Raw genomic sequence first — 22,993 nt, 5'->3', positions numbered from 1 at the left:
CGGCTGCACGAGCGTCAGGTCTTCCAGCTTTCCCGTAGTACTCTGTACTCCACGTCAAAATTCCGGCGTCCGGTACTGTGAAACTGGATGAGCGGATATTTGATTATGCTGAATGGTGAATATCCGCGGTGGACGGGGTCTCGATGATGGCGAAGGTGACAAGTGGAGTTGACGAAAGTAATAATAATGGCCTAAGAGTTCGATGCTTGGCGCTTGCGGTCTTCAGAGCGTCGGCCGTAAATAGCTAAATTGATTCGACTCACTGCTCCAGTGCTCAGTCGTCCCAGAGGAGCTGTTTTGGACAGAACACTCGGGGGAGAAGCTCGACTTCTGAGTCAAATCGATGGACGGAAGCTAGAGATATACGAATAGTGGTAACTCCTGAGGCTCGACCAGGTTGATGATCGTGGAATTGCGACTTGATGATGATGACGAAGATGTGATAGATGGAAGTGGATGACTGGAGCCAACAGAGGAGAGAGATACCTCACGAGGAACAGGTGTACATACTCTACTATGTAAGTGGATCTCAGGACAGACAATCTGGGCAGTGTTATTGTATCTACTGTGATCTCCCGGAGTGTCTACTCGAGCGAAAATAATGAGTAGCAGCAATAGTCCCTCTTTTGAGTTCGTCTTCGGCGCAAGGAGTCGATTCATATACTTGGATGTGTATGTGTGTGCGCTCCCAGGTATGTACGCAAACTAGAAGTACTAGTTATTTGGTGGGGGGGGGGTAGGGGGTAGATCAGAAAACGACCCATCTTTAAAAACAGCCTTGAATACTATGTATCCAAATGAGAGGATGTCAGACTGCTATCTTCGACAGTCAGCGTTTAAATGATTTATTACATGATGTCTAAGGTATCACCTCAGCATCTGTATAAGCATCACCGATTGGACTGAATACAAGTCTCGAGACCCGTATATAAGGCAATTCGAATTGGCCACATTTGATTTATTGATGAATCTCAGGCTATGATGGGAAGCGAGGGTTTGTAATAGTCTAACCCTTGGATAGACCTCTGGTCGGTCTAGGGGTCTGAAGGTAGAGTGCCCTTGGTACGGAGTAGACTGGTCCCTTCGAACTAGGTATATTAGGTAGCTGTATCCATCATTCTTGATTCTTGGACTGTGAGCACAGTTTGTCTACCCCTATATACTATATAAAGGACATGCTTAATGCAGCTGTCTACTTCGTACGGCGTATGGATATTTGTTTCATGCCTGTATTTGCCCGAGATCCCTCTGCAGGTACCTCTGAAAGTGCATGGAAGGGCTGTTTCCATAGTGATATTGCCACAGAGGTACAGTAAAGGAAGTGAGTGGATAGATAGAATATAAGCATTAAGACGTTGGTCATATTACTATTCTAGACCTTCTTTCTTTCACTTTTAATAGCTATCACTTCTCTGACACCTGTGAGTTAATAGCGATTAGGAAGTAATTACCCTACTTATAGCTCTATATCCAGTACCTTAGGTAGTCACTACCTTACCATCCAACTACCCTTCCTTATTCACTACTTCCTCTGTTTCTTTATCACCCTTTTCTTTATTCTACTATTATAAGACTAAACCCGGCCCCAGCTTCCTTAAGTATTTCACCTAGGTTAATTACTTCTATATTTCCCTCTTGATTAGATCTCTAGGTCCCTGTGCGGACACTCATATCACCATCCTAGCTGGTCCTGGAACAAACGGCGTTTCCTTGGATCTGTATGGACAACAACAAACGGTGAGGGGATCACAGATAAATACACCTCCACGTTGTTAATCTACCACAAGGACGACTCCTACTTGTTGCTTTATTTTATTTGATAGAAATAAAGCGAAAAAAAACATAACCAAAAGAAAAAGGATTCGTCGCTTAGGGGGAAACGATAAACCATGTTTGCCCTTCACCATGAGTCCTTCAACCACCAAGAATCGTCCGCACTTGCCTAATAATCCGCATCACCAGCTGGAATGGTCCAATTTGACGGCAAACTTATTCCTGGGCGGTGTTGGGGTGCGGAGATCGTGGATGTTGGGTGCTTCATCTTCTGTGTCAATCAGCTCTGCTTCTGCTGCTGCTACCGTCCCTCCCGATTCATCCTCCCAGTCTTCACTTGCTGTTGACTCGGCTCCGTCTTCTGCCTCTGCCGTTGCCAACCGACCCAGAAGTCGGCCGCAAGGCATGCAAAACTCCCCTTCATCCTCCGTCACAACCGTCCCGCAGAGTCCGAAGAGCAAAAGAGATAATAATGATGTCGCCTTCACTGCCAATGGTAACATCATCCATGCTCCTGCTGCGTCCCCGCCGTCAGTCTTAATGTCACCCGTGACGCCCGGGGGAATCCTTCCACAAAATCGCGAAATTCTACCTCCCCGTCCTGGGGTACCGCCAAGCCCTCGCGTGTTTACCACAACACCTACCACGAATTTCAGCGCTACTCCTTTGACAAGTGAGTCAACGGCGTTCGTTCATGCAACTCAACCACTGCAGCAGTCACAGTCCTCCTCGCTTCCGTCTCCCGATCCAAGCAGTGCCTCCCATCCTAGCCCTGCTAGTGCTGGAGAGCGGAATGACCGAAGTTTGTCACATGGCGTTCTTTCATCTCCTCCGCCAGTCTCCGGGCCGATGCAGATACACGGACAACTGGAAAATCCTAGGCAAATTGGCTATCGCAATCTCATGCCCGCCAGCGCATCGCCGACCACAGCGGGCGGGGAGAGGATGGCCGAGGAAACTTCGGCGCCAGCCACCATTAGAGGCCAGCAGAGACACCAGGCGATTGCGAGTCCCCAGCAGTTCATAGCCCCGGCTCCCCCTGAAGCACAACAGCAGTCTCGACCATCGATGACCAGCGCTCCGCCCGATTCGAACCATGTTCCTCCCAGCCCCGTTGGCCCGGGTCCTTCGACTTCCTTCATCAACCAGACCTTTTGGACACAGTCGCAGGAGGCCCTGGATGCTTTCGTGGCAAGAGCGGATAGTGCCATGCTGCTCTCAGAGACAGTGGAACTGCCACGGACACGTCTTCTACGGGATGCCTGTATCGAAAAGGATCTATTCTACCTAACTCTCCATCAAATATACACCCTGCGCACCTTTGCTCCCTCGGAATTTGCTCGGTTACCGTACGTAAGCGGACAAAACGAGACGGGAATGCAAGTTGTGCAGCAGCTTCTAGTAGACAACCACCGTCTATCAGGCGACTTCTTGAGGTGGAGCGTTAATTTTCCTCGGCCGTTGGGTGTGATGTGTCAGACTCGCGAGTTCCCAATAGTTCTCCATCAAATCGCTCGTTCCCTGGGTTTCTTTTCTGAAAAGTGGACTGCTTTTGATCGCCATGTCCGAGAGCGCGGCTATCCCCCTTTGATTGATGAATTAGTCGTGCAATTTGGCATAACATCGTCCGTACTATTATCAATAGTATTCCTAGCCTTGTCCCGAAGGATTTTCGGCACACAGCATGAAGACCAGTTGCGGAGTATCTACAGCAAGAACAAGCGGAATTACGTGAAACGGTTCGGTTCCAGACGCACTCCGCAGCAGATTCACCGCGAGAACGAGCGTTTGATCCAGGCGTACAAGGCCCTTTCCCACGTCCAGACATCGCCAGTTGGTCAACATACTTCACCTGTGGCACGAGAGCATGCAGCTCAGCCCTTACCCCAGCGCTCAATGCAGTCCGTTGGGCCCACAGGGCAGATCACATATGTCGCAGTCCCAAGCCCTCAGATGCCGTCCGCGCAAGTACCTGTACATAGCTCTCAATCGCAGACCCAGCCAATTCCTGTTCACGCTCCTGGTGCCATGAATCGTCCCGCGCCGATGCTTCTGGATGGTCAGAGACCTCAGCATCCACTCCCTACACGGCCAAATCTTGTGCATCCCAGGGGGCTTGACATCTCCTCTCCAGTGCCAGTTGGGCAGATGACAGGCACGGCTGCTCATTCACCAGTGCCTGCACCTGCACCTGCACCTGCACCTGCACCTGCACCTGGTGGACATCAGGCGCAAATAGTATCGCACCCTCCTTCTCAGGATGTCCGCCAAATCCCACCACAGCCATCACCTCAGGCTATGTCAATCACCACTCCTGTTCATCGCTTTACTACTCAAACGCGGCAGGCGCAAGGACTGGTGCAGCAACCGCAGCAAAGCCCGCCGATACCACAACCGCTCCTTCCTCCACCGGGGCCCCTACCATCTACCACGACACGGCCTCACCCTCTCCGCCATGCCCTACATCAAGCACATCTCCGCGATCCCATTATCAAATGGACTTCTTCGGGAGCAGGAAGAGAAAACACAGACAAGGAGACGAATCTGTTCCATTACTTAAAATCGTTCGCGGTACCGCCGACTCTCTTGGGACAGACAGAGTCTGCTTTTAAATGGCAGTTTCCTCTTTCCCGAGCAGACTTTGACCGGCTTCCTCGAATCGTGCATCGCGATACTGGCCAGCGTCTAGTGCGATCCCTGGTTGATGGTAGTCTGATCTATCGTCTGCGGTGTATTCGCATTTCGCCGTCGGCAAATGTGGTGAGCCAGCATACTTGGTGTCTCACGGAATCTGTATGGCCCAGTGTTATTTACATCTTTGTGAACGGTGTAGAACTCTATGTTCGCCGCAAATTTCACAACGGCAAAGATATTCCTCTGGACATCAGTGGTCACCTAAAAGAAGGCTTGAATACTATCTCCCTGCATTTCCTCCGCAGCGCCGCGGAGAGCAGAGACGTAGTATATGCATTAGCGGTGGAGGTCATGGATATCCTCAGTTTCACTCAAGTGAAGAAGCTCGCTCAGGCCCTACCCGCACCCCAGTCTCGTGAGCGGTTTCGTCGACGTCTTTCCTCCAGCGCTGCCGACGATGAATTAAGTATTGTCAGTGACTACCTCGCTGTCAATCTAGTGGACCCGTTCATGGCTCGAATATTCAACATTCCTGCTCGCGGAATCACTTGCGAGCACGTGGAATGCTTTGATCTCGAGACATACATCTTGACCAGGGCTTCCAAGGCGGGTAAAGCTGTTTTGAAGGAGAATTGGAAATGCCCAATCTGCGGCGCAGACGCCCGTCCTCAACATTTGATCATCGATGGCTTTCTTAGTGAAGTCCGTGCCGATCTTGTACGCACGGGTTGTCTTGAGGGAGCAAGAGCAATAAAGATCAAAGCGGACGGATCTTGGGAGCTCAAGAGTGATGGGGACGGTACTTCATCTGAAAGGGAGCTTGCACGGGTACAGGAAAGCAGCTCATTGAAACGAAAACGTGAGGGCGTCGTTTTACCTCTCGCAACTCAGAGGCCGAAGACAGAAGGCGCTGGTCGAGAATCGCTAGCTTCTCGCGAATCCTCAGCATCTTTGGTCATCGAACTCGATTAGTCGGTGATTTGATGGGGCCGCTGACTCTACATACAACGGAGTTGATTGCTTTTGATTTCGGCATACCATCTGCACAGTGGTGCGTTTTGGTCGATGTTTTTGATTTGTTTTACAGCACAAGATACCCCGATTCCATGTTCTTGCGCAGAAATTAAATATATTTTTTATCGCCGTACTGTTACACTTTGCCTTTGCACGCTTCTGGAACCAAGTAGTCTTGACAACTGCCTTTGGAAACTGGGAGCGGAATCACATTCCATTACGCACCGGAGAAAGTTTCGGTATGAGAAACCAGAGAGATGGATATAATTTGTCATAAGGTGACATGTATAAGACAACCGCCTGCGATGGGTATAATAGTATCTGAAATGAAAAGCGCACCACAGTGCCCCTGCGGCCGTCCCATACCCACCCAGAGATTGCGTGCATCAGGGTATTCACCTTGATGGGGAGCCAGGTCCTGCTGGCTGCGGGCAGGCCATTGGGATCGAGCTGTGGCCAGCGACATGCATGAAAGCAACTCTTGATCCAACCCTCGTGAACCTAGTGCATCTTCGTTATTTCCTCCCAGCCCGACTGAAAATGTTCGAACTGCCTCGGAAGGGACGTTGAAGCAACCTCAGATGATAGATAGCCGCCTTGAAGCTCAAGACACAGCGCAATGACATGCAAAGATGATAATCAATTCCCTGGTGCGCGGCATTTCACCGTCGACAGGAAATTTTCGCAAGAATATTCAAGCCGCTCAGTCAAAGCTGTCAGGTAGCCGCTCGATGACATATTTGCCTCTGGCAACCTTCATGATCGGCACACCGGGTATCTTGCGGATGCGTCGCACAAGGTCCTTATCGTTCGTAGCGACGGTATAGATTCTGTGCTTCATGACCTATCACACCGAATCGAAAATTAGTAAAAGGCTTGCGAACCATGACACTCGGAAGCGGGAAAGAAGACTTACCCTGTCCACAATGCAGTCATCAGCATAGGTACCAGCGTGATCACAATGCAGCCTATTCCATCTCGGATCCTTTGCGACCCTCAGCGCCAGCCGAAACTTCGGGCCCAGCTTCTCCAACTCGGCAATGGTGCAGTCTGTGAAGGTCGGGATGCACTTGGCATAAAGCCTAGCCACTGTCAGTCTCGTTCGAGGGGCATTACGATGCAAAATCGCCAGCTAGCAAACGCGGTACTTACAGATCCATCATAGCAGGCAGCATATCCAGTTTTGCGCGGATTGTGTGCGAAACAAAGTTGGTATCCACCAGCACGGTGTAGGGAGGACCCAGGGCGGTGTTGGCGGCGAAGAACATGTTTGATGGAGCGACCGGGATGTGTCGGGTGACTTCTTCGCCTTGGGGCTTCTTCTCTTCTTTCTTGCCGTTCAGGGGCTGCTTGACGCGGTTGTCTCGCTGGCTGATGGCGCGTTTGACCTGTTGGTTCGTTGCTTGAGTTAGTATGGTGCTGGGTGCTGGGTGCTGGGTGTTGGTTTGTGGACTTGCCTGCGCGAACTTGCGAGTCTTCTTGGCGATACCCATTGTGGTTGATGATTTGGTGCAGATAAACGATTCTCGGGTTCAGACAAATATTTTGATCGGATAGAATTAAAGACGAGGTTAGGGCGTTGAAACTGTTCATGTGAAGTTGAGCATCTGGGATGCTTTCGAGAAAATCTTTGCGGGCCGATGTTTCGCCGTTCGATTGGCAGCAGTGGGTCTCTCGATATTATAGCAAGATTCGATACCTTTGGGGAAGACAGCAACAAATAGATCAATACTGGTAGACATCTTCTAATGATACAGATGAAAGTTTTAGGGACATTCTGTTGACTTGATTACTGTTTTATATGTTTTGGCTCGAATTTCTACTGTCGTACTGTCTCCCAGTGCCCCACCAACCAACTATATATTCACTATTCAAGCCACTACTCTCATGTCTTCATGGCAGCAAAACAAAATCATGGTCATGAGAACCCTGCAAATAATCATAATCCTCTCCCATCCAGTCCACGAATGGCTCTAGATCTCCCCACTCAATCTCACCTTTACAACTTTCCGGAAGTCTCATCTTCAGCTCGCTCCTATACCAGCGTGCAAACAACACAGTGACAAGCATAACCCGCGGCTCATCCGTCTGATTCGGCATTCCAGCATGCCACAACCTAAAGTCCCGAATGATTATGGACCCCTTGGGTAATAGAGGCTGCACCGGCGGACAGAGCTTGCGTCGCGCTTCCACCAGCTCCTTTCGAATCACTCCATCATTGTCAGGCATCAGCACCGACACATCAGTGTCAGTGTGCGTGCCAGGCCAGAGCTCAGTCGCGCCATTCGTAGTCGTCGTTTCTACCAGATTTACGTTCACGCAAAAGCCGAACGGAACTCGGGGAAAGTCAAACGCGACGTCGATATGCGGCGGCTGACGACCTGCCTCTCTGGTCCTGAAGGCCGTGTTTGCACTGAGGAATCGAAGCTGTGGCTCGGGCCCTAGCATGCACTCGATGATAGCGGTGGCGAAGGGGTTTGCGATGATCATCGATAAGGGATTGTGCGCCTTTCGTTCGCCATCCTCGGCATCGGGTATCTGCTCGCGAAAACGGTCAATGGCCTTTTGTACGGGGACTTCTTGCTGGATGTTCCCCGTTTCGGGCCCAAAGTTCCGGTGCGTAGATCTTTTCTCGTAGAGTGTGTAAGCGTCAGGAGTCATGAGAGTGTTGAGCTGGTCCAAGTAGGAAGGAGGAATTGCGTTTTGCACGATAACAACACCATCCTGGTGAAGAGCCTCGATGGCACGCTGAAGATTATGAGAATTGATTTGCCGGCTGCACATTTCAGTGTCAGTGAGGTGAATGCTGGTAATTTCTTTCGAGTGATGAGGCAATGGCATGGAGGCCATTTTGACGATGATCACAGGGCGTTGAGCGCATGATTTCGGACAAATGAAGCGTATTTAAATGAAATGGGGTTACATGCAGGGGTCGTAGATAGAGGAAAGTCCAGCCGATCAGAGGTGGCAGATGCGGAGATTCCAAGGCATGGACGGATGAATCTGGCTATTGATAACACCATTGATTAATGATATCATACACTTTAATTCGACGATGTCTATTTGGCGACTAAAAAGCCATCGGCACCCGAACTCGGGCGAAGACATACCCAACATTCATGAGGAAGTCAGTTTTCCATGGCGGATAGCATATGGCGAGGTTCCGACCTCGCCTTGAACAGAATAAGATTGGTATCTAGCGCTTTTCTCCCATGAGTCGACCGAGAGATAGTATCCAAAAGAGGCAAGAAAGAAAAAAACCCATATTATATGATATTACCTGTAGTTCTTCACTTCCTCACACGCCTTGCATGATTGACAAGGTTCTCTATCACGCCTTCAAATGCCTCCCTCTCACTGACTAGTCCATCTCGACGCTTCAGCCAGTATTCAAGGACAGAACTAGCCCGAAGCGTGACTTGCTCAAGTTCCTTGACATGCGTTTCCAACTCCGCGTCGGTCAACCCGTCTAATGCTGCATCGGTGGTGGCACACAGTCGCCGCACCGCCGACAAATCCAGCTCAGGTGGCGGAGACCGGTCACGGCGACGAGATGTTCGATGCCGAGCTGCCGGACCAGACGTTGTGGGGCTGTCAATACCGTCTTGTGAGCCGCTTTTCCTGGCCTGACTATGAGAGCGTGAGCGAACGGTAGATCCAGTAGTGTCTGAGCCGCTCAGATTGATAGATGGAAGCACGAGCTTCTTTTGCTTTGAAGCCGGTAGTATCTCATCCAGGTCAACGGGAACGCCCAAAGAAACCAAGAAAAGACGACGAATTCGAGACTTGACCCAGTTTTGCGGCTGCAATGGCGGCGGCGCGACGAGCTGAGACCAAAGTGACAGGGATCGCTCAGTACTGAAGATGGAGGAGACATCTTGGATCGGCTCTAGAGGAGGGAGCGATGAAACATTTTTGGAAGTGGGATAGAGTTTGTCGAGGTATTGATCCAGTGCGGCGTGGAGATCGGGAAAAGAGTGGAAGGTATCGAAATCTATTATGGGAGGCTGCAAATTTGAATTGATATTAGCATAAATATGCGCAAAAAGGGCTCGATTGATACTACAGCCATTTCTGACAAGTTTTCGTAGAGGACTACTCACAGCTAAAGGATGCGGGAGAGGCTGCTGAGGCTCAATCGGTTCGGGCTCAGCAGTCTCTCCATCCGGTTCTTGAAAGCCATCGTCAAAGTCACCAAAGTCATCATCTGCCAAATCTTGTTCTTCTGCAAAGTCGTCAAAGTCGTCCGCAGCTGCTCGATCCTGAGGAGTTTCGAGTTCCGCATTGTCTTCATAGTCAAAGTCGTCCTCAACATCACCTGAATCACGATTGAGGTTTTCACTCGTTAACGAGCCTCTTAGTGAGGTGTGATCTGGATGCGCGGAGCTATTTGTTGATAATGAATCGGGTAGATCTGAATTGGTCAATGGTCCCCCGAGACTCTCTGTGATGGGAAGATGATTCGAAGCATACCTGGTGCATCGGAAATCTTCTCTATCACATCTGGAGCGGCATCACTTGGGCGCCTCCTATGAGCCTGTAGGCTGGAAGTCGTGTCATCAATTGCCGTTGAATCTACTTGTGAGACCACTGTTGCAGGGACCTGCGTGCCGGTGACAGATTCAGGCTCGTTTGATTCGGCGTCATCCGCTGGTGAATCGATGTCCGGTTCTGGCGCTTTGATGACAAGGTCTGGTACTGCGTCCGCTCTACGCTTCTCATATGCAAGCGTCCCAGGGACGTCCCCATGGCTTGGTTGGTTTACATCGACCTTTTCAACAATTGTTCGAGGGATGGGCGACCCTCCGGGAGTCAATGGGCGGTTTTGCGACCCCACAGTGGACGAGCTCCTGCTACGTGACCCCGTCGGGATGATTTCAATTTCATCAGGGACAGCGTCTTGTTCCCTTTTTTCATATGCAGTTGTACCGGGAACTTCACCGTGTGCGGGTCGATCGTCCACCCTCTCAACTCGAGTCAACGGGATAGGGGATGTGCGACCGGACAATGGGCGGGAACGAGAGCGCTCGTGGCCTTCGCTGGCGTCTGAGAAATGTTCATCATCACTGTTGGGAACCGCTGAAAAAGCCACATCGACTATGTTAATTCAATTGCTACGCAGAAGCACGAGAGAGTTGGTAAAGCCCTTACCTGAGTCTTGAGCCCCCGAGTCTTCCAACTCAACACTCCTCCTCGGGGGCTCCAGATATGGACTGGACGGACGGGAGAGCCGCTCCGACATCTAAGATAACTCAATTTTTTCGGCAGTATTTCATATAGAACGGGTCGGTAGAGGCAAGAAGGATGTCTGAAGGAAGGGAATAATGGATATATAGGTGAGAAAGGGATGTCTTGCTTTGGGTGACGTTGTCATCAATGTGTAGTTGTTGTCGATGACCAGGTTCTATGGGAGTCTCGGCCATGTGCCTTAGGCACACCGAGAAGTACGTGCCTGATGGCCTGAGGTATCAACCCTGAAAGTTGCCTAGACGCCAGCCGCCAATAATACTAGGGTAGAAGCGCGCGTTTCCCTCCCCAAAGAAAGCATCTGGTACTCCAGCTAACAGCATCAAGCTTCTCCTCGTTACTTGCCATTGCTATTACTCCTGTTGCAATTGAGGAAAGCTTCTTCAATAACGATAGTCACCACATTCGCAATTTCTGCCTTGACAGGTCTTATTTTCTCCGGGCGCAGTAAGTTTCTCTCATTTTGATTTTTCCCTAGCACCCTCCATCATAACTGCTTTTCTTTGCGTCCCTTCTGACGGCCACCAGGGCAGCCCTGACAATTAACCCCGGCGAACGTTTCTCATCATGTCGAACACATTTTCTTTCGGTGCGCCAACCTCCAGCGGCGCCTCAAGCGGAGGTCTATTTGGAACTGCTGGCAACGCTTTTGGTTCCAATCAGAACAGCCCCAACACCACCACCGGAGGTGGTCTCTTTGGCAATGTAGGAGCTTCCTCTAGCGGCACTTCTACACCCTCATTATTCGGATCGGCACCTGCGGCGGGGAAATCTGGCAATACCCTGTTTGGTGGTGGTACCGGTTCTGCGAGCAGCGGCACACCTGCTGGAGGTACGCCTGCGTTTAGTTTTGGAACTCAAACCAAGTCTGGTAGCACACCTCAGTCACCGTCCTTGTTTGGCGGCGGATCGCAGACTCCCAAACCAGGAGAGTCTCCTGCTTCTGGGCAAACCGGCGGCAATGCTCTCTTTGGAAATGCCGCAAAGCCTACTGGGAATATATTCGGAGGCGCCGCAGCGACTCCTGCGCCATCCGGAGGCTCACTCTTCGGCAACACCTCTACCACACCTGCTGGCCCTCCGCCACAGGGAACCGCGGCCGGGCAGGGACAGTCGCTTTTCGGACAGGCACCTCAGAAACCAGGCGGTCTCTTCGGTGGACTAAACGCAACTACTACTTCCTCATCGACAGCCTCTCCCACAGCCACGACGGCGCCAGCGACGGGCGGGACGCCTACACTTTTTGGGGGAGCTCAACAGTCACAATCTACCGGAGGTGGTCTCTTTGGGTCGAACGCTCAACAAAAACCAATGTTTGGAACAACTCCGTCGGCGCCCAGTGGCGGCGGTTTATTCGGCAATGCAGCCAAGGACAAGCCTGCGGAATCAACAACCCCAACAACCACCGCTGACGGTGCTGCGAAACCCCTCTTTGGAGCTGCCCCGTCAGCACCCGCTGGGCAAGCTCAAGGCTCGTCACTCTTCAAAATGCCATCCTCTGGCGCCGATTCGGGGACGAAACCTGCTTTCCCGTCTCTTGGTACAACTACCACAACCACGACCAGCCAATCCTCTACAGCCTTGACCACATCATCCGACACTCCGCAAAAGTCACTATTCCCCAGTCTTGGAGGTACTACGTCTGCAACCCCGTCAGCTACACCAGCGGCTGCTCCAGCTGGAGGTGGTCTGTTTGCTGGACTGGGTGCGTCCAAGCCTGCGGAAACAGGTGCGGCAACAACCACCACCGCTCCCGCTTCTCAACCCGCAGCGACGACCGGCGGACTGTTCGGCAAACCTGCTGAGACCACACCCTCTACACAGGCCCCGAGCACTGCTGCGGGCGCCACTGCAACCACTGGTGGAGCCAAGCCATCGCTCACGGCGACTTCCGGGCCGGCAACAACGACAACCACCACCACTACTGGAACCGCTGCCGGGACGACCACAGCGGCCGGAGGTACTGCTCTTGGAGCATCGACGGTTGGCCCAACACCTCCGGCGCAGTCTCGCCTGAAGAATAAGACTATGGATGAGATTATCACGAGGTGGGCTACCGATTTGACCAAGTACCAGAAGGAATTCCGGGAGCAGGCCGAGAAGGTTGCGGAATGGGACCGTATGTTGGTGGAGAATACTGCGAAGGTCCAGAAACTCTATGGCAGTACAGTCGACGCCGATCGGGCCACACAGGAGATTGAGCGCCAGCTCGCATCCGTTGAAGGGCAGCAGGAAGAGCTTAGCTCGTGGTTGGATCGGTATGAGCGTGAGGTGGATGAGATGATGTCGAAACAAGTGGGACCTGGCGAAGCCCTGCAAGGGCCGGATCAGGAACGTGAAAGAACGTATGTGATGTTGCTCCTTGAACACCGATTCGTATGGCAGCTGCTAATTTTGGCAATAGCTACAAACTGGCCGAAAGACTGTCCGAGCAGTTGGACGAAATGGGCAAGGATTTGACGAGCATGATTGAAGAAGTCAATGGTGCTTCGGCTACTCTAAGCAAGACCAACAAGGCCGATGAACCGGTATGTACATTTATGATCGTTCTCTTTTCAGAGGGTATCATTTCAGTCAGTCTCGATTGTGCTAACGAACCTGCTTAGATTTCTCAAATCGTGCGCATCCTCAACTCGCATCTTTCTCAACTGCAGCTTATCGACCAGGGCACATTCGAGCTCCAGGCAAAGGTCAGCGCCGCGCAAAAGTCCGGACATACATTGTCATCCCGGTTTGGTCATGGATTCAGCAGCTCTGGGCTGGGCGGCGGAAGTGCGGCGGATGACTTCTATCGCTCCTACATGGGACGGCGGTGATTGATTCTCATTCATGTTTTCTGATTACTAGAGCGAAGGAATCGGAGACGATGGATCGGTACGGCGATTGTAATTTCAATGCTAGGAATAATGGTTTCTGAGATGATTTGAGCTAGTTCATTGCCAAGCTCACGATTACTGCTTGCGATTGCGACCTCGTTCCGTGATTAGGCTATTCAGGAACCGGACAGATAGTACTTTATGCTAGGCTTTGTTATGGTTTTGAGATAGTGATATTTCGATAATTTTTGTGATTTGCGGCCAGACGGCAGTCAGACGAATTACATGGGAAGAGTGGACATGGTCATTCATAATAATGTGAAAGGCAACGTTGAGAGTCAGTTGCACCGCCGGGTAATTTCTGGATTCTAAGGTGTGCAGATATGGTAAGGTAGATGTTGTTCGAATTTAGTTATTCTCGCCGCCCTGGTTCCGGGAGAGCTCCTTACTGCAGGTAGAGCAGAGGTTAGTCAGTTGTCGCTTGATGTGAATAGAAGAGAACGAAGGTGATTCAGAGGGACATACAGATGCTTATCAAGCTCATTGAGATGCTCTTGTTGTTCCTGGATCTTTCTCTTGAGAGATGCGAGCCTGGCAATCGGACGCTTTAGTATCCCGTTCATCGACCCATTGCCGGAAGTCCGGCATCAAAAATCAAGGTGCAAAACATACTTCTCCTTCTCCTTCTCGTGGATGTACATGCTTTCCTGTGCAGCTTCCCGGCGTGTGAAGGAATCCCTACAAGAGATTGACCAGTTAGCCCTTTCTCAATAGCTTCCAGTCGGGAATAAGTGATGTCATCCGTTTAGGCGACAGCGACAGCGCCAGCGCACTGAAGACGACGAAGTAAGAGAAATACAGAGGGAAGAGACATACCCGCTCTGAACACCGCCAGCACGAGGAGCACCAGTGTCGCCTTCACCCATTCTGGGAGCAAGAGCAGAGAAGGAGCGGGTGAGAGCGCGGTTGGCGGTTGTGAGGGGACGGACGGATTGGCGGAGCATGTTGAGATGGATGGTGTTAGATGAGAGTGGAATGGAAGAAAAAAGGGTAGGAAATGGTGATCAAATGACAATATGGAAAATGATGTGTGTCAGAGAATATGATGAGGAGGGAAGATGGCTCTTTATGAGTGGTTGGTGATGGTGGTGGTGGTGGTGGCTTGATTGTACGAAGTACCTCACAGCTCAGTTGGGTTAGCTTGCCAGTGATGCCTGTCAATCAACCTGCAAGCTCTTGTAGTCAGCTTTTCAAGTCTCGGACCTGAACTGGGCATAATGCCGTCGGCCGGAAATCACCTATGACGACATGAAAGAGCCCAATATATCATGTGATATTGTATTAATCAGTGAAAAATGCTTGTTACCCGGTCGGTACTAGTGCAGAATATGGGATAGCCTGTTTACTTGATCAGTGTCTGGCGAGGTCAGGTGAACACCAAAAAGCCCATTTTTTTTGTTGAGCGCTTCTAGATTCTCATGAAGGCCAACAATGAACTATTCAAATTTAAGCCTTGTTCTGCCAAAAAATAAAGGTGATGAGAACGAGGATCGCGAGGGATCAATAGCTCACAACCAGCAGCGCAACTTCAAGGTGCAGCTCTTCCTAAAGGACTTCAACAATCTACTATTATTATATTCCTACCCACTATCAACCCAAGAGAACTACTCGTTTATTTGCGGGTGCATAGCCTTGATAACCATGGAACAGTGCCCTGGAGGCAGCAAGAGTCTGGAGTAAGGTAGTTAAGATCCGGTCCTGCTATCTTCCAGTACATATTCGCACCGTGAAATCTAATATGAAGGATTATGATACTGATGGGTTGTCTCCAGTGAGGTGTCACGTAGTTTGCAGAGGAGCTTCAATCAATCAATAGTTCTAGATAGATAATGGCTAATTAAAGAATTCAAGTCCTTGGAGGACGAAAGGAGGATCCTATCTCTCATACACGCGGGACGATTGGCGGATGTGAAATAGGGATGACGATGGATGGCCCACCGAACCACACAAACGACCAAGAGGTGGTCTGGAGAGAGGAGGGAGGGAGACAGACAGCTTTGATGGAAAAGGAGACAGGAGAACCAGTTGTATTATAGTGAAGAATGGGATTATTGTATGAATTCTGAAAGAGGGCTGTAAAATGAGTAAGATGACAAGCAATCGAAGAGAATTATGAATTTTTATCACCATCCGAACAATCCCTCCCTCTCTAGGGATAGTAAAAACAAGCAGCAAATCACGCGTCGTTGAGGAGAGAGAGAGATTACTGCATTGTTCTCTTGGATTCTGTTGTGCTTCTCTCAGCCAGACAGCAAGCAGCCTCATGATAATTATTATTACTACTACTGCCAAATAGTAACTGGAGTAGTACCAGAGCCAGCGCCAGCGCCAGCAACAGCACCAGCACTGGCACTCCTGCTTCTACCTACCACTATCTACTATTACCACCACAACCACCACCACCGCTAGTCCCCTCTTCCCCCTTCTCCCTGTCTCTCCCTCTCTCTTTTCCCCTCCCACTTCAACTTTCCTTCCCCCATCTTCTATTTCCAACTCCAAATATCTACCTCCAAAACTTCCAACAACCTCGCTCTCCTTCTCTCGATTTATCTACTTCTCATTTTTCAAAAATCTCCTATCAAGCCGTTTAATTAGGTGAGTTAGATTCTGTGTTTTCTTCTGCATCTTTCCCCTCCTTTTCTCCCTGAGCCACTGCTTCCCAATGATGATAAACCTCATCACCACCACATTGCACCTTATCGTTGCTCTTGCAAGCCGCACAAAAATCTCGTCTGGAAGTGCAGGGATGGAATTTGTGGCCATTCAATCGCCAAAACCGTGTAATCGCAGGATCAGATCGTGTTTTGACGACCGCTTCGCACCCCTCCCATGTCTGTCGGAATGGGGCCTTCCAACAACGCATATGAACGGTTCTCCTGAGGGGAGGCAGCGCTAGTGCAGCATAGAATGTCAACAATATTTCATGACTTCTTCCAGCTGCCATGATTCCATAATTTGAAAGAATCGGCTGCAAAACACGATATTTTTGCCCAGGTTGTATCGAATGGGAGCTTCAAGATGGGAGAGTTTTTGGAGGGGTATTGTACTCCGCGCCCGTCGAATCACCGACGTGTTTTCGCAGCCTCACTTGCAGTCCTGTGACTGCCGTCATACTGCCTCTCGCCCTTTTTCACACGATCAGCATCCCACGGCTACTTGGACATCCCTCACATTAGACGAGATTGCTGTTTTGACCATTAATTTTGTTCATACTGATAAATTGTTGCTAACCGCCGGTGCTGATCAGAACCTCCTCCACAATGGGTCACGAAGATGCTGTTTATCTGGCCAAGCTCGCCGAGCAGGCTGAGCGCTACGAAGGTTTGTTATCTGAAGCAACACCCAATTTATTGAGGTTCTCGGACTAACAGCTTTGCTTCAGAGATGGTCGAGAACATGAAGGTTGTCGCCTCCTCCGATGTAGAGCTCACCGTCGAGGAGCGGAATCTTCTCTCTGTCGCCTACAAGAACGTCATTGGAGCCAGACGTGCGTCGTGGAGAATCGTCACCTCGATTGAGCAGAAGGAGGAATCGAAGGGCAACGAGTCCCAGGTCGCTCTGATCAAGGAGTACCGCCAGAAGATCGAGACCGAGCTTGCTAAGATCTGCGATGACATCCTGGACGTTCTGGACAAGCACCTGATCCCCTCTGCTGCGAGCGGCGAGTCCAAGGTCTTCTACCATAAGATGTACGTCTTCCTTATTTTCTGCCAGAATACGAAGAAAGGAGGGAATTGTACTGATTTCTCATCTTTTTGAATCAACAGGAAGGGTGACTACCACCGTTACCTTGCCGAGTTCGCCGTTGGCGACCGCCGCAAGGCCGCCGCCGATGCCTCTCTCGAGGCTTACAAGAACGCTACCGAAGTCGCTCAGACCGACCTTGCTCCCACCCACCCCATCCGCCTTGGATTGGCTCTTAACTTCTCCGTCTTCTACTACGAAATCCTCAACTCTCCCGACCAGGCTTGCCACCTTGCCAAGCTCGCTTTCGATGATGCCATTGCTGGTATGTCAAATCTATGTCCGCGATAAGACACATTGGAGTTGCACGAAGACTAACGCGCCACAGAGCTCGACACCCTGAGCGAAGAGAGCTACAAGGACTCCACTCTCATCATGCAGCTTCTCAGAGACAACCTGGTAAGATACCTTTCCTTTGGATGATTTTCTCATCGAGTATAAGCTAACGGACTCAAGACTCTCTGGACCTCATCTGAGGCTGAGCCCGCTGCCGAGTCGAACACTCCTGCCGAGAAGAAGGAGGAGGCCCCTGCCGCTGAGGGCGAGAAGCCCGCTGAATAAACAGGAAAAAAACAAAAAAAATGAAAGATGGAGGAATTCGCGTCCGACCGCGGATGGAACGAACAAGGGTGAGAGGCTTGCTTGTTAGCGCATAGTAGAACTGAAGCGCATGAGGAGGAACGGGGATGAGATGCATCTTCCCATTCGCGTCACTATTAACCCTCTAGGCTGGGGACCTCTTCGAGGAGTTTGGCACAGAGGGATGAAGATGCGATTTCGTGATGATCTTTGGACCTTTGTCCTCCTTTCGCGTCTACAGTCACCTCGCGCTGCTTGAGAGTTTTGTCTGGCATCTAGTTTGATGCACTTGTTGTCTCTATCTGTGGTCTCCGTCCTTCATCTTGTTTACCCATCTTGTTCATTTTCTCGTTTGCAATTTTGCTTATCACCTCAATTACCCAAAGAATACCTTTCTGTCTTACAGAATCGCGCTCTCCACCAAGCCTCCCCCAATTTTTACACCCCCGAAGGTCCTGACTTGTCGTCACGGATCCTGTCTTGGTTTCCCTATCTAGTATTTTGTGCCGCGCACGGCGTTTGATTCTTCGCCTTAGCTCGAATTTAGATCTAAACCCAGGCGAGTGGCTCTCAAAGAAGGTTGAAATTTACACTGAAGCGCAAATTGGCTCCATAGTAGCTGCTCGTTAACCCAACAGTCTATGCGTCGCGATAATCTGGACAGGCACAGGACACAACAGAACGTCACTTGACTATTGTCCCTATGATCCAACTCGATGAGATATATCAGGAGATCAATCAACCTGAATCCTCACGCAAACTTCCATTGCCGCTCGCCTCAGCCTCAGCCTCACACCCTGAAACCATGACGTATGCGGCGTGCCCCAGCCGCCCTTAATCCCAGCCTGCCCCTGTACACACTGGATATTAGAATATCCATGCTTAGCCACATTTGCCACATCTGTCATGCAGTCTAAAGGTAATTACGATAGATTCATCAGGATCTATTAAGTTCATCAGGGGTAGTAGAAAAGTACCCCCGTTATTTACAGAATATGACGATGCCCACTTTCCATAGGCCATAGGACGTGCACGTTTGAAAATGATGTCATCGTTCCTCTCTGTTTGGCTTTGTTTCTTTTTCTGCATTTCTTGATATCCTTCCTACAAGGCGGCGAAGTCGATGGCGTTTGTCTTGGTTTACCTTGCTTGCATCAGCTGTGATGTCTCTGGGTGGTGGCGACTTGCGAGGATGGGAGTAACTGAACTGACTACTGGTGGTCTACTCCGTACTAGGGGCATGCTGCAATGCGTATTGTCTTGTAGATAGAGGATTTACTGACGCTACGACGACCGGTATTAAAAGTCTATACTAGTATGTAAGATGCATGCATTATGATCTGCGCCACTGGATCTTGGCTATAGCGGTTAGATCTGACTAGTATGTGGGAGTCTGATATGTGGCATGTGGCGTTCGAGTTTCGTACTTTGGCACTGAGTTGAAAGCCAGGAATACTAAAGTGGCTGGCTCGATATACTGCGTCGATCATCCTGGTACGGAGTACACCAGTAAGAAGCTGGAGTTCAGGCACTCGGAGGTTAAGCCTGGTTGGTGCAACAAATGCCTCTTGCCAGGGAGAGAATGGCAGCTTGATTGATTCCCAGAGCCCTTTTTGAGGTGAAAATATGCCCAAGATAGAAGTTGATAGTGAACTCAATTCATTCATACTAACTAATATCAAACTGTGCGCCCCTGGGTATGGTAAAGCAAATGTCTTTCAGAGCCAAACAAACAAACACAGCCATGAGACCTAGACGGGACCAATGTACACGCGAAAAGAAAATGAAAACCTCATTGGCTGCTCCATGAAAATGCTTTCCCGCTATTTTTGCTGACCATGAGATCAAATGCGTCCCAGTGCGGCTCCAAAGTCATTCAAGTCTAGGTTAATGATCCCACAACCAAACGCCGAGCGTGCTATGCCACAAAAATACACTAGGCCACCGTGGTAAATGAAAGAGAAAAAAGATATGAGTCAAAGGGGGAGAACAAGGAGAAGTGAAAATATCGACAATGAAGTCAAGGCAGCCCGCGAAAGGAACGGGTTGTAATCCGAACCCCACGCAAGGCAGCAAAGTGTAGGTAAGGCATGTCTCAAGATCAGCCGCAAGGATATACAAGGCAGAAATCATGCACGACTCAAGGTGGCGGAACGAATTCCATAGCAACACATGGTATGCTATGATGTCACACTTTCTCTCTCCCTTGGGCATATCACACGGACACCATCACCTGCAGTCTCTGATTTGTTGTTTGAAGAAGTGCGTTGTTGTACAGAGGGCTTGATCGCCGCTTGATTGAAAATGTCATGGGTTGTTAGATTTGTTGTTTTTGAGCAATGGTAGGTGCGAAGCTGAGACAAGTCCGCTTGAAGGACCTTTAGACAATTCCGACAAGGCAACCGACATTGGAGATGAACAATGTCATGTTCAAAAGTGTCAATAATGTAGGTTGCAGGTCTGCAGCAGCTGGAACCCCGTTTGCGTAGATATTCTGTTACTGTTGTAATGGTAAAGTGGCTGTTCTGCGACTCATCGAGTCTGCAAACTGTTATCCAGCTAGTAAAGATGCTGTGTAGTAACGATCGAAGTATGGAGGAAGTGTAGATGGACAGAAGTCGATGTAAGCTGAAATTCAGCATGCCCCGGTCATGAATCTTGTCGACATCATATTGCCCGATCGCCGAGGCCTCTGATCCTGCCGGCTCTGGGGTCTAGGGTGGCGCACGCGTTATTTATGCGATCTCTTGACTTTGGTACTCGATCTCGTCAATTCGGCCTTGGTCATGTTGCGAGTAAGTCCGCCGATATAGTCTTGCAGGAATTTATTCTCGCTTTCAAGTTTGTCATGATCGGACTTGACCGCCTCAATACGTTCTGCAAGAGCTTGGAGAGAGGACTGAAGAGCCTTTGCTTGTCTAGATTATAAGACAGAGATTAGCACACTACTATTACCACAGTAGGTGGCGTATCGGTAAACTCACTCCTGCAAGGTTTGTCTTGCCTCCTTGCCCAAGCGCTCCAGATCAGCAGAGTTGCGACGCGGACTCATGGCTCGAGCGTCGTCGGGCGGAAATTCTTCCTCTTCGATTTCAATTTCTGGATGATCGCGAGGCACTAGAATTGATGCACTTGGCTTTCGACTAGCCATTCGAGGGCGTTCAGAACGACCCCTTCGTTCACTTTCTGCGTCGGATATGGAAGAAGATGAAGAGAGGGAGGACATGTGTACGGGACCGGTATCATGGGGTTGTGGTAGACTTGGAACAGGCGAGGATCCGTGTACATCCGACGTAGATGCCATGGTACTTCCGCAATGGTGGCGGGGGTGGTTGACTCTTGAAAGGGTTCCTTGGGGGTTAAAGGGTGGCTTCCCAAGGAAAAAGCAAACTGATGATCCGCGTAGAATGGCTGTGAAGGTTTAACCTTGTCAACGTTCAAGTTTCCTGCCTAACAAGAATCTTTCGCCAGTACGATCAGTGTGAGAACCGATATCTGGTACTACCTCCAGCGATTTACTCAGATAAAATCTGTGTTCGTCGCTCGAGGTAGTTTGTCGGGACCAAGTAGGTGAGCGAACGTCTCTCCGAAAGTAGTAGCGAAGACCTTCTGCAATCTTGATAATGAACAGATTGAAAATTTAGTAAAGTCCAATGCTACAAAAGGAAGAAAAGACGCTGAATAGTAGGAGAGTTGTGACCCCAGGAACGAGTCAGGAGAAATGGACAGGGAGAGTTTCGGGAGAGCGTTATCGGGTAAGCGAAAGATGTCGAGCTTCCGAAACTCGGGATAGAAAGATTTCAGAGTGTTTGTTCTCTGAGTCGAACGTCAATCCAGCGGTTCCTCCTTCTCTTTCAGTCTGTTCCCAGTTTTTGATGCGTTCAAGAAGCGCTTGTGGAAATGGGGCCCGGTCGCAGTCCGAAAACGGGTGGATAGGAGGTAGGTGGACGGTGTGAAGTACGTTGGCGGGAGTGTCGAAAACAACAATGGCGGGGAGATAACTGAGGAAACGGAGAGAAAAATAGTTTCAGAGTAAGTAGGAAGGCGGCAGGAGGAGTGTAGTAAGAAGAGAAGAGGGGAGAGAAAGAGAAGAGAAAAGAATCAAAATGATTGACAGTACTCTAGGGTATGGAGTAGGAGCAGTTGGCAGCTTGGTACGGAGCAGGTAGGCAGATAGTGAGTTGTCTGGTAGACTACTTGGTGAGTAGGAAGAGGAGGTACTCCGTAAGGGAAGCTAGTTTAGCAGCTTGTAAGGGTAGTGGTAGTGTGTTCATTGGAACCATATTAAATTATGATTACTACTGGTAAGTATCAAGGAGGAAGAAGAAGTGTGGTAGCTGGGTAGAGATGGTGCTTGTACGGAGTAACTGGTAAAATAATTACCAATATTTTAATATTAATATAAAAATTAATATAAAATGAAATAATGATTATAAAAAAATTGCTGGTAACAACAAGATAAAAAATAATATTTTCCTGGCCTGCCTGCTCCTCTTAGTAGGAGTTATGGATATCAACCCACGGAGAACGGAGTACCTACGTAGGAGGTACGTACACCTGTCCTAGTGTACAAACTCAGTACCTAAGAATGGAGTACCTAAGGAGTGGTACTTTTGGCGGGAAGGAGTAATAAAATCTGGTATTGGTAGTTTTGTTAGTTACAAGTGTCTAACCAGATAAAGTTAGAGGCTGGAAGACTCGTGGCCGCCACTTGATTTTAGCATTCTTTTTGTCGTTAGACCCACGGAGTTGATACCACTAAAAGGAGGTAGTGAATTCAGCATGATCATACGCACATACGGATACAGGGTCAAGGGCAGGTGGAATTTCGGTGAAGAGGCGCCCCATTTGGTGTGGTTCCAGTGGATTTAGCGGGGGCGGCTGGTCTTAGTGGGTTCCTCTTTTCAACCACCTATTCCCACCTATTCGATTTAGTCTCATTTAGTCTGGTTTTAGTGAGTTTTCCCAGCAAAACAGCTCGGTCAATGATTACCTTTAGTGCCAGAACGGTTAGCGCTAACCTAGTCTCCCCCCAGAGGTAAAGAAGGGGCGTAATGACTACAACTCAGTCCTAGGTAAGTAGTTGCAGTCTTGTACCACTACTCAAGTGGTTGGCTCTCGGAGGA

The 22,993-nt window shown here is 49.8% G+C and overlaps 8 protein-coding genes across 8 annotated transcripts, besides 4 other annotated features; 3 read left to right on the top strand and 5 right to left on the bottom strand.

The window, feature by feature from the left end:
* Positions 1-1,905: 1,905 nt before the first annotated feature.
* NFIA_035700 (MIZ zinc finger domain protein) lies at positions 1,906-5,379 on the top strand (the record flags this gene model as incomplete). The annotated part of the gene is made up of 1 exon (XM_001265898.1): positions 1,906-5,379. One exon carries the CDS (start codon positions 1,906-1,908, stop codon positions 5,377-5,379), a length of 3,474 nt encoding a protein of 1,157 aa, XP_001265899.1.
* Positions 3,953-3,991: a microsatellite.
* Positions 5,380-6,124: 745 nt separating the features above from the next.
* On the bottom strand, positions 6,125-6,914 carry NFIA_035690 (rRNA-processing FCF1 family protein; the record flags this gene model as incomplete). Its single annotated transcript, XM_001265897.1, has 3 exons — positions 6,125-6,265; positions 6,338-6,503; positions 6,574-6,914. The coding sequence occupies 3 exons, from the start codon at positions 6,912-6,914 to the stop codon at positions 6,125-6,127; spliced, it is 648 nt and encodes a 215-aa protein (XP_001265898.1).
* Positions 6,838-6,861: a microsatellite.
* A 400-nt stretch (positions 6,915-7,314) lies between the features above and the next one.
* Positions 7,315-8,271, bottom strand: NFIA_035680 (phytanoyl-CoA dioxygenase family protein; the record flags this gene model as incomplete). The annotated part of the gene is made up of 1 exon (XM_001265896.1): positions 7,315-8,271. The coding sequence occupies one exon, from the start codon at positions 8,269-8,271 to the stop codon at positions 7,315-7,317; it is 957 nt and encodes a 318-aa protein (XP_001265897.1).
* Positions 8,272-8,711: 440 nt separating this feature from the next.
* Positions 8,712-10,663, bottom strand: NFIA_035670 (DUF5102 domain-containing protein; the record flags this gene model as incomplete). Its single annotated transcript, XM_001265895.1, has 4 exons — positions 8,712-9,428; positions 9,525-9,793; positions 9,895-10,518; positions 10,573-10,663. 4 exons carry the CDS (start codon positions 10,661-10,663, stop codon positions 8,712-8,714), a joined length of 1,701 nt encoding a protein of 566 aa, XP_001265896.1.
* Positions 10,664-11,235: 572 nt separating this feature from the next.
* Positions 11,236-13,484, top strand: NFIA_035660 (putative nucleoporin Nsp1; the record flags this gene model as incomplete). Its single annotated transcript, XM_001265894.1, has 3 exons — positions 11,236-13,013; positions 13,073-13,196; positions 13,275-13,484. The coding sequence occupies 3 exons, from the start codon at positions 11,236-11,238 to the stop codon at positions 13,482-13,484; spliced, it is 2,112 nt and encodes a 703-aa protein (XP_001265895.1).
* A 408-nt stretch (positions 13,485-13,892) lies between these two features.
* On the bottom strand, positions 13,893-14,488 carry NFIA_035650 (uncharacterized protein; the record flags this gene model as incomplete). The annotated part of the gene is made up of 4 exons (XM_001265893.1): positions 13,893-13,932; positions 14,010-14,075; positions 14,157-14,222; positions 14,361-14,488. The coding sequence occupies 4 exons, from the start codon at positions 14,486-14,488 to the stop codon at positions 13,893-13,895; spliced, it is 300 nt and encodes a 99-aa protein (XP_001265894.1).
* Positions 14,489-14,621: 133 nt separating this feature from the next.
* Positions 14,622-14,645: a microsatellite.
* A 1,215-nt stretch (positions 14,646-15,860) lies between these two features.
* Positions 15,861-15,952: a microsatellite.
* Positions 15,953-16,804: 852 nt separating this feature from the next.
* artA (14-3-3 adaptor artA) lies at positions 16,805-17,849 on the top strand (the record flags this gene model as incomplete). The annotated part of the gene is made up of 5 exons (XM_001265892.1): positions 16,805-16,865; positions 16,927-17,233; positions 17,312-17,553; positions 17,617-17,687; positions 17,745-17,849. 5 exons carry the CDS (start codon positions 16,805-16,807, stop codon positions 17,847-17,849), a joined length of 786 nt encoding a protein of 261 aa, XP_001265893.1.
* A 2,749-nt stretch (positions 17,850-20,598) lies between these two features.
* Positions 20,599-21,093, bottom strand: NFIA_035630 (short coiled-coil protein; the record flags this gene model as incomplete). The annotated part of the gene is made up of 2 exons (XM_001265891.1): positions 20,599-20,785; positions 20,852-21,093. The coding sequence occupies 2 exons, from the start codon at positions 21,091-21,093 to the stop codon at positions 20,599-20,601; spliced, it is 429 nt and encodes a 142-aa protein (XP_001265892.1).
* Positions 21,094-22,993: the final 1,900 nt, after the last annotated feature.

Source organism: Aspergillus fischeri, genomic scaffold (genome assembly GCF_000149645.3).
Source record: "Aspergillus fischeri NRRL 181 1099437636247 genomic scaffold, whole genome shotgun sequence".
Taxonomy (NCBI): domain Eukaryota; kingdom Fungi; phylum Ascomycota; class Eurotiomycetes; order Eurotiales; family Aspergillaceae; genus Aspergillus; species Aspergillus fischeri.
This window is presented reverse-complemented; position numbering and strand designations above follow the sequence as displayed.